We start from the raw sequence: 10,596 nt of genomic DNA on the forward strand, positions 1-10,596 counted from the left end.
GTATATCTAGTGTCTGTCCAACCTGCCACACAGGACGATATCCCAACCTTATCCTGGCACTTACGACATTATGCCTACGCACCATGAGTCCACGACGCCGGTACTTGTGACGGCTATGCAGAAAGTTATCATGATGTTGTATGGAAACACTAGTGCCCCTCTCTGCATCCCTGCGCTGTACTGTACAAGCAAAAGCTGCTGAAAATATTCTATGTTTAAGGCAGCGAAGTGAGGGCTCATCATTTCTGTCATCAAGGTCCAGTGTGCAGGCCGCTTTAGCAAGACTGTCCACCATGTCATTCCCAGCAAGCCCAATATGGGAGGGCATCCACATGAAGGACACGACAAGCGAGGCATTGTAAGCAGCAGCGAGTTGACACAGTATGTCTCGCACAACACGGCCACAGCTGGGCCTAGAAGATGTCAGTGCCTGGAGTGCAGATTTGGAGTCGCAGATCACCAATCCATTCACATTTCTTCTAAAAAGTAGGGTTACTGCATCCCATATACCTTGAAGTTCGCAATAAGTGGAACTGGATGAGTTTGGCAGCCTGCGACCATGCCACCCACCCTCAGGAGGTTCTAAAGTTTGGGAGAACATAGCACATGCTGCACTTCCATCTGCCTGTACTGAGCCGTCAACGTAGATGTGGTGTCCTGCAGGAACTGAAATTGACACATTGGATATTGTTTCCAAAACCAGCTGTTTCTGTAGACTGGTATGGGTATCTTTAGAGGTTGGTGTGAAAGTGACAGCAGGAATAGGAACCCGCCATGGTGGCAAATCTTGGATGACAGCTTGCTCAGGTACAGCAATATCAAGGTGTCGAAGATTTTCACATACTGTCCTAACTAGGTTATGGCCCCCTGGCCGGAGTTGAGGTCTTGGTGCATCTTCGTCAAGTGATGCTCTGAGGACAGCAGAGAAGTTTGGAGTAAATTGTGGAGAGTGTAGACATTTAACAGAAAACAAAGTTACATTGGCATAAATTCTCTCTATTAATGGAGGTAACATGAGTTCGGTCTGCATGTTGACTATCCGAGTGGAAGGAGGGCAACCTAGGATAAACCTCATTACCCTATTTTGGAACAGTTCTAGTGGTTGTAATGCCTGTCTGGGTAATTGAATTAAAGCAGGAGATAAATAGTCAACAACTGACCTCAGGAAGAGGATATAGAGGGTTTTAGCCACGGGGATAGATATACCTGTGGCCCTGGTCGCAAGCCACTTGATGGGAGTGAAGCGAGGCTCCAGTCGATCAAGAAGGTTTTTCACCATGGGGTGGATTCGTTGTCGTGCGGGTATAGCAGGAGTGATCCTGACTGGTGCACCTAGATATGTATACTGTGTGCAGTGAGGTATAATATTCCCACCCATAGTGAACACTGGCAGGTCTCGGAGATTCCGCGCAGAGAAGATTCTGTTTTTTTCTGGGGAGAGTATGAGGCCACAGGAGGTACAGGACCTGTAGAAGTCTTGAAGGACACGTTGAAGGTCTCGAGGGGTAGTGGAGTGGATGCAGACATCATCAGCATAGCAGGTTACAGTGGTTCCAGGGATAGCAGGGAGGAGAGACAGTACACGGTGCATAAGTATATTAAAAAGAAATGGGCTCAATACACCGCCCTGAGGTGTGCCAAGCTCAAAATTTTCATAGGAGCTACATGCACCTTTGAAGAAAACACGCGATTTTCTGTTACTGAGATAACCGTTTATCCACTTCAGAAGGTTTCCTCTGACACCAAATTCGACAAGCTGATCAAGAATTATATCCCGGTTGGCTATATCAAAAGCACTTTTGAGGTCAAGGGAGGCAACTACACTGTTGGAGGACAATCGGGAGTAGAGTTCAGCTAAACAGTGATGAGTACTCCTCTGTGGAAGAAAGCCATACAAATGGGGAGAAAGTTTTTCTTGTAACCGGTACATTAGCCTGGTTTGTAATATACGCTCAAACACTTTACTAAAACATGAGGTGAGGGAGATAGGCCGGTATTTATCAGTTCCAGGCTTTGGGATAGGAATAATTGTGCTAATGATCCAGGCAGCAGGTACATATCCAAGTTGGTAGCAAAGATTATACAATTGTAGAAGAGGATTTCCAGGAACCTTCTGGAGAAGACGAAGCACTTGATAAGTAAGGCCATCATCTCCAGGAGCAGAATTTTTATTTCCCATAACAGCACGTCGCAGCTCATCCTCGGTGATCAGCTCTTTGTCCTCCTCGTCCGATTCCAACAATGCAGCCATCAGACGAAGGTTGCGTAAATTGCTCTGGGAAGAGAGTGCTTCTTGGATTTGTACAGGGAGATTACTGGACCGTGACTGGGTTGACCAAGTAGTGATGAGATCCTGGGCATATGCTTGTGGACTGTGATGAAGTGCACGTATGGTTTTTTTCTTGACAGTCCTTTTAATGAGATGCCACATGGTCCCAACGCTAGTCTGGTGGTTAATTAGGTCAGTGTATTTATACCACGACTCAGTGTAGACACACTTCTGGAGAGCAACTAAATCTTCCCTCGCCTGCTGATATTGAAGTAGATGATTAGGTGTCGGTTGTGTCTGAAAGGCAAGGCCAGCATCGGCCGCAACTCTCTCTGCTTGCATAATGCGTTGATCCAAGGTCCAAGCATGGGCAACAAGATGACTTTTGATGTGAGGTCTGGTGATATATAGTTGATAGAAGTCATGGGTAGCTTTTACCAAAGAATTATACAGGTGTTCTGGAGAGTGTTTATCAAAGGTAGGTAGGACAGAGGAGATGTATGAAACATATGTTGGGCAGTACTTGGGTGGAATGGTGATGCGGGTACGATGATAGGGGTCACTTGGATGAGTCTGTATTGCGTACTGTAGGCATAAGGCAACATGGTCAGAAAAGAGCGAGGGAACAGAATGACAGGAGACATGTGATGCTACAAGCCCAGATGTAAGGATATGATCAAGAGTGCCCCCCCGGATGTGTGTGGCACCACCTGTATCCCAACGGGTTAAATGGTAACGACGGATGTAGTTGAGCAGAGGAACTCCACTGCGGTTGGGAATCGGAGAGACATCACCTAGATCTGGGTGTCTGGCATTGAAATCCCCCATGTAGATCATGCCAAGGTTTGTAGGTGTAGGAAGTGCTGCGAGGTTAATTAGGCCAGGGGCAGAGTAAACATTGCATAATCGAATATGACCATCACCTATCTTAACCTGAAAAAGTTGGAAGGTCATGTTAATATCTGCTGATGAGCGAAGGAGTTGATGAGGGAGAGTAGAGTGGATGTAAGTAATAAGACCATTCCTGACATGATGTACATATGAAACATAACCAGAGAGTTTTGGAGCTTCATCACCTGGCTGAGCACCGCCAGGGAAGGCTTCTTGAATAAATATTACTTGTGGGTGATGGCGATAAACATATGTCCTGAGTGCAGTCAGTCTGGAGTATTGTCTAATTCCAAGGGCATTCCATGAAAGGACATGTAGTTGCATGAGTCTAGCGAAGTTTACCCTTAACACTGCGAGAGACAGGTCGAGCATGTACCGTAGAAGCAGGACTGTTAGATGGTGCACCAAGTGGAGGAGGCTGAGCTGGCAGGAGGCCACTGACCCTTTCAAGACAAGAGGCAACAGTGTCTAGCTTCTCAGTAAGTGAGACAACAGAGGTTATAAGAACTTGTTGTGCCTTGACCAGTGTATCGAGGTTACTTGCAGTGGTAGCCTGTTGAACGATCAAGCTATCGAAGCGTGCATCAATAGCATCAAAACGTGTTGTTAGTGCTGTACAGTGCGATTCCAAGGCAGCAACAGCCTTACGAAGTTTTCAAATTTCAGTTGATTCAGGAGAGTATGATGAGACGGTTGACACTGGTTGTGGTGGTGGTGGTGTCGTCAGTGGAAGTGACTGCGTGGCAGCGCGCGACCGTTTGGAACATCCATGCCAAACATTAACTCCTGCTTCACCACAACGAGGGCATTTCCAATGCACGGTCTCTGGAGTTGATGATGATTCTGACAATGAGGTGGAAGCATCAGTAACAGGTTTACGGTATGGACAGGTGCGTGTGGAATGGGCTGCAGCACACCAGGCACACTTAGGTGAGGCAGAGCAATATCGGGAGATATGGCCAGTACCCCAGCAGTTGAAACAGTTGGGCTGATCATCCTTCATCCTGCGTAATTCACAAGGAGGGAGGCAAGGGAGGAAGGAAAACTCATAGACAGATGGTGGTGGTTCTAGTAGACTCCATGTGATGACAATGCGATTAATAGGGTTCCCATTTTGAAGAAATCTTCGTGCACTGTATACACCAGGCAGTTCCTTAGCAAGGTTAGGGTCTGCTTCAATAGGGTAACGAGTAATAAGATAAGTTAAATACTTACGGGGTCTGTCTATTGAATCTTGAATATCCAGGCTTATGGACAGAAATTCACCACCCTTCACCCTGCCAATGATGTCCTCACGACTCCTTGCGATATATACAAACTTAGATGTGATAGCAGACATCTTCACCTCTGCCAGCTCCTTATCAAGATTGAAGGTTTTGTTTACTTCAGTCAGCCATCGTAGTTTAGTGTCAGTGCTCAAATTTTCTTTGAAGACCAACCTAGCATACTCATCACGGGGAGCAAAAGCTGGGGTAGCAGAGGAAGCATGTCGTGTAGGGGGGTGAGGCAGAGTGACATCACTCTTTTGTCTAGTGAAAGACTCATGACACTTGGATGTTTTAGCAGCAGGAGACTGTGGAGCACTGCTAGTATCTGACCCATAATCCACTGGGCGCTTCATGGGGGTATTAGCAACAGTACTGGAGGGCTTGTGAGGAAGAGAATGTGTGAGTATTGGCCAATGAGTCATATCTACATCCTCAGCATCAGACAGGTGAAGATCATTTTCATCCTCAGAAACAGAGGCTGGACCGGAGTAAGCCATTTTTGGTGAAGCAGCAGCCCTTCCACCTCACACATACACTGCGCATGCGCGAACTGAGGCGCCGCCGACCGAGTGGGTATGCCACGGGGTATGAGTTTTTATATCTTAACCACAGACTAGTATAAAAGTCCTATATACACACTGTTGTTACTAAAATGGTCACTGAGTCTTACTGTAACTTATATAGCACGGTGAAAGGTGTAGTATCGCTAGAACTTGCACAAAAACTCATTGTATAGAGAGCTCATACAATGCGTGGGGTTGCTGTACCACCACATGAGGAAAATATAAAAATATTAATAACAATAAAGTGGGCTTACTCTTCTTAGCCACTAAAGGGCCTCCTCACGACTCCAAGGGCACAGTGTTCAGGCAGAGGCAGGAGATTAAAAGGCGTATATTACGCTCGCACTACGGGTCATTCGTGAGAGCAAATGCTGAGCTCTACTCCAACAATAAAGAGCTGATGAAATCCTCGATGAGGCACAAAGTCCAAGCCTCCAACAACGGGTCCCAAGCAATCCAGCTTCAGACAAAGGGCACGAGCACACAGGGTCACTCTTTAGTGACACAACAACATGAGGGAGTGCTAATGGAAGTCTCTTCCATCTAAAAGTACACTGCCGTAAACTGCAAAAAATATAGAACACTGGACCTTCTATAGTGGAGCCGAGTACAGAACTGCCGAACAAATATCACAAGGCCCCCTCGAAAACTCCGGGAAAGAGTCAGAATATGACGTGGCATAGACGATGATGCCAAACCACCCTCCCAAACATGAAAAAAAAGAGAAACAAACTTCATGGGTGGAGTACCAATATAATTTACTAACAACCGTTAAGGAGAGGCAAAAGACCCATATCCAGCGTTCAGGGAGAAACTCAAAGGAAACTGGATTAAACTAGAAATACTTACTTCAAAAAGGTCATCAAAAATAAATTACGTTAATTTATAATACCTCCCCACCAAAAAGAAATTTTTTTTTTTTTTTCAAAGTTCAAAATTAAAAGAAATTGCAAAACTTGAAATACTTATTTCAAATACTCAAATTAGTTACTTTAAATACTAGAACTAAATCAAATAACTAATACAGAGCAAACAAGCTAAATTAAACCAAAACCTGGAAAGGAAAACTCATTAATACCTAACCTATGGACCAAAATACAGCCTACTCCCTACTCCTAAAAAGTCCTAGATAAAACATCTGGTATAACATTATCCTTCCCTGCTACATGCTTAATTTGCAGGTCATATTCCTGCAAAAAGAGATTCCACCTAAGCAACCTCATATTTTTGTCCTTAAACTGTTGGATAAATACTAGAGGATTATGGTCTGTGTATACCAAAATAGGATGAAGTGATGAACTCAAATAAACTGAATAAACATAAGGCTTCTTTTTCAATAGTTGAATATCTCGTCCCTGCCAGTGATAACTTCCTCGAAAAGTAAGCAATGGGGTGTACCATCCCTGCATCATCCTCCTGGAGAAGAACTGCTCCAAGTCCCACGTCACTCGCATCTGTCGCTAATCTAAAAGGGAGATTAAAATTTGGAGATTGTAGCAAAGGATAATTAGTCAAGACTGCCTTTAACTTTTCAAAGGCTTCTTGGCACTCCTTGGACCATACAAACCTTACTCCCTTCTTTAATAAATTTGTTAAAGAAGTTGCAATATCAGAGAAGTTCTTTATAAACCTCCTGTAGTATCCGACCATTGCTAGGAACCTCCTAACCCCTCTCCTATTTTGAGGAGCTGGAAACCTAGGTACAGCCTATACATTAACTTTCTTAGGAGCAACTTTGCCTAGGCCTACCTCATGTCCCAGGTATAAAACTGTGGCCTGAGCAAAATCACTCTTTTTCAAGTTAATTACCAAACCGGCTTTCCTCAAAGCCTTAAACAAAGCTTCAAATCTTACCAAATGAGACTCCCAATTATCACTATATATAACCAAATCATCAATGTATACAACGCACCCTTCCAAATTCTGAGTGATCCGATTCATCAGTCTTTGGAAGGTGGCATCCGCATTCTTCATCCCGAAGGGCATGACTTAGCATTCATACAAACCATCACCTGTAACGAAAGCAGAGATATCCTTCGCACGAGGGGAAAGACCAACCTGCCAATACCCTTTCAGCAAATCCAGCTTTGTAATAAACTTGGCAGACCCGATTCGGTCTATACAATCTTCCACCCTCAGCAAAGGAAATTAATCTGTCTTGGTCATCTCATTAACCTTCCTGTAATCAAAGCAAAGTCGGTGTTGGCCTCCCTCCTTCTTAACCAACACGACAGGGGAACTCCATGGACTACAGCTTGGTTTAATTAAATCATGGTCTAACATATAGCGAACCTCCTCCTGAACAATTTTCTTCTTGACAGGGTTAAGTCTATATGGACACTGTTTAATGGGCTTAGCATCCCCAACGTCTACATCGTGATACAAAACATTTTTTCTACCTGGCGCATCCTGAAACAAATCATTATACCTGTGTATTATATTAATTAAAGGTTTTGATCTGTCAGAATTCAAATGCTGAAATTTAACATCAATGTTATTTAAGATATCAGAATTACTTGACAAAGCATCAGGATTAACAGACATTCTCTTGTTAGTCATAAAATTCTCCTCTACTTCTACAGACGCTACTGTAATTGGATCTACTACTGGTTCTACCTGATCTACATCTCTATTAATAAATGGCTTTAACCTATTTACATGACAAATACGAGAATTTCGTCTCCGACCAGGAGTTTAAATCAAATAATTTACCTCATTAATCTTTTTCAGCACCCTCCATGGGCCTGAAAACTGAGCTTTCAGTGGGTTAACTGGTATAGGTAATAAAACTAACACACGATCTCCAGACTTAAAGATACGAACCTTGGTACACATGTCATAATTAGACTTCATCACAGACTGACTTTTATGCAAATTCTTTTGAGCAAAATCCCAAGCTTTCCTCAGTTTACCCTGTAAATTAGAAACATAATCTAAAACATTAACTTCAGATGTCTCTCCTTCCTAATGTTCTCTTACCACGTCAAGAGGACCGTGTATACAAGTTCGAAAGGAGAGAAACCCAAAGACTCATTAGGTACAGACCGTATAGCAAATAGGGCATAAGGAACCTCCTTATCCCACTCATTACCAGTTTCGTAGCAAAACTTCTTTAATACAGACTTCAAAGTCTGGTGGAACCTCTCCACCTGACCCTGACTCTGGATGGTAAGAAGAAGTAACATGATTAACACCAAGTTCAACCATTTTCTTTCTAAAAAACTTACTTGTAAAATTAGTGCCACAATCTAATTGTAAAACCTTTGGAATGCCGAATTTAGTGAAAAATCCATTTAATGCTTCCACCACTTTCTGACCCAGATTACTCCTCAGAGGGATAGCCTCAGGAAAACGCGTTACCCTATCAACCATGGTTAAAAGATATTCATTACCTCTGCGCGTCCGCGAAAGAAGGCCCACTACATCTATAACTACCTCCTTGAAAGGTTCACCTACTGAGGGAATGGGAATAAAAGGGGCTTTAGGGATCTTTTGATTCGGTTTCCCTACAATCTGACAAATCTTACAAGATAACACATGTTTCTTAACCTCAAAACGCATCTGGGGCTAAAAGAAATGTCGTGCCAATTTCTGAAAGGTCTTCCTAACTCAGAAATGACCCGCGAGGTTATGTTCATGACTAAAATATAATAACTTACTCCTATACCTTTCCGGCACAACTAGCTGTCGAATTACCTCTACCTGGTCAGCAGGTGCATTAACCGACCTACTCACACGGTAGAGCAAACATTTTTGCTTCATAAATACAGGTTTAGAAAGATCACTACCCTCACAAAGTTCCAAATGATTAAATTCATTTCCTTGGGCTTCCTTAAAAACTTTTGTATTCCAATTAATACCCTGAAAAGATTCATTATCATGGCCCTGAAAAGATAAATTATGATCATAATTGTCAATGTGTACCTCATTATCATTATTCACATCAGTCACAATGTCAGTCACTTGTCCATTATTTGAATCAGCATCGAGTTCTACCTCCGCGAGGTCAACCTCTTTAGATTGAGAACGCGTAACCACAGACACAGGATTCAACGAATCATCAAAGCTTATCTGGTCACCTGCCAAATCTATCAACGTCAAAATAGGCAAAAAGTCACATTCAGCTTCAGCGGCTAAATCATTAGCAAATATAATGTCTATATCATGAATAGGCAAAGTATCTACTATGGCCAAATTAACCATACCCTGAAAATTCTTAGTCTTCAAATATAACTCTTCCAGTGGATACGAGGCCACCGTATCCGGAAATCCACCCAACAAGACAGAATTCTTATTCTTAAAGACAACACCCTCGGGAACTGATCTCCGCAATATCAACGACTGAGCAGCACCAGTGTCTCTCAAAATTCTCACTCCATGACCCATTTGCATAGTGTTATCAACATAAACGGTACCATCGGATATATACTTCTTAAATCTTAGTCATTTTGACTCCTCCTCCTGCGGTTGTTCCACCGATACCAATGTCACGAGTTCTTTATTCTTTTCTAAAAATTTACGACGCGCAAAACAGTCCGCCTTAAAATGTCCGTGGCGGTGGCACCAAAAACAAACTACATCGGACCTAGAGGACCTACTATCATTACTACTACTACCGTTCCTACTGCTATTTACAAAATTACGTGTTTCGTTACCATTACTCTTACTATCATTTTCATTCTTGCCGTTTCTTCGGTCACCAACCGAAATGTCAATAAAAGTACTATGATCTGATTGACTCCGGTTATTCCCCCTCCAACCATTACCTCGAGGAGGGAACCTCTTACCGTTAACCTCTTTCACACAGTCCTGACGATGATGAGCAAGAGAATACTCATCAGATGCAATAGCGATCTCTTGAAGCGAATCCAATTTAAGTTCATCTAAATGAACTTTTAGTTCTCTAACTACCATTCTTTTGAACTCTTCGACTAAAATTAATTCTATCAATTTCTCGAAGGAGTCAGTCTCCTTAGACTTAAGCCAATCATCAAGGAATTGTTCCTTTCTCCTTGCAAAGTCAACAAAAGTCATACCGGGTTCTTTCTTAAGGTTACGGAACTTCTGTCGATAAGCCTCCGGAACCAAATCATATGCCTTAAGGATAATGGTCTTGACCGAATCATAATCCGCCGACAAATCCTCGCTTAATGTATTATATACTCTCTGAGCTTTCCCTTTTAATTTACACTGAACCATAGTGGTCCACATATCCTTGGGCCAAGACAATATCCTTGCTATTTGTTCAAACGAAATAAAGAAATCAGGAACATCTTCCTCATCAAATACTGGCATTAACTTCAAAGCACTCATTAGGTCAAAACGATTATTATAGCCATTATGTTTATCACCACTATTATTATTATTGTCAAGCTCACGCATTCGCAACTCAAATTTTCGCTCTTTTTCGCGCTCTTCCGCCCTCAATTGCAAAGTTTTATATTCCATCTCCTTAAGCTTAAACTCCTGAGAAAGGATACTCAATCTTAATTTACTCACCTCCTGGCTACCTGAATCCCCTACCTCATCGTCACTATCGCTATTTACAAAATCCAGATCACCAGACATTACTGCTTCCTTTGTGTTACCTTTAATACTCTTAATA

The 10,596-nt window shown here is 42.7% G+C and overlaps 1 protein-coding gene across 1 annotated transcript in view; it reads right to left on the reverse strand.

Annotated features, from left to right (window-relative positions):
- Window positions 1–6,106: 6,106 nt before the first annotated feature.
- Window positions 6,107–10,596, reverse strand: part of LOC137651165 (uncharacterized) — a 23,438-nt gene continuing 18,948 nt past the window's right edge. Inside the window, exons 3-6 of the mRNA XM_068384305.1 lie at window positions 8,651–9,124; window positions 8,115–8,443; window positions 7,167–7,400; window positions 6,107–6,181 (exon numbers count right to left, since the gene is read on the reverse strand). Coding sequence (XP_068240406.1) covers window positions 6,107–6,181; window positions 7,167–7,400; window positions 8,115–8,443; window positions 8,651–9,124 — 1,112 coding nt within the window. The remainder of the gene's footprint in view (window positions 6,182–7,166; window positions 7,401–8,114; window positions 8,444–8,650; window positions 9,125–10,596) is intronic.

Source organism: Palaemon carinicauda, chromosome 12 (assembly GCF_036898095.1).
Source record: "Palaemon carinicauda isolate YSFRI2023 chromosome 12, ASM3689809v2, whole genome shotgun sequence".
Lineage (NCBI taxonomy): Eukaryota > Metazoa > Arthropoda > Malacostraca > Decapoda > Palaemonidae > Palaemon > Palaemon carinicauda.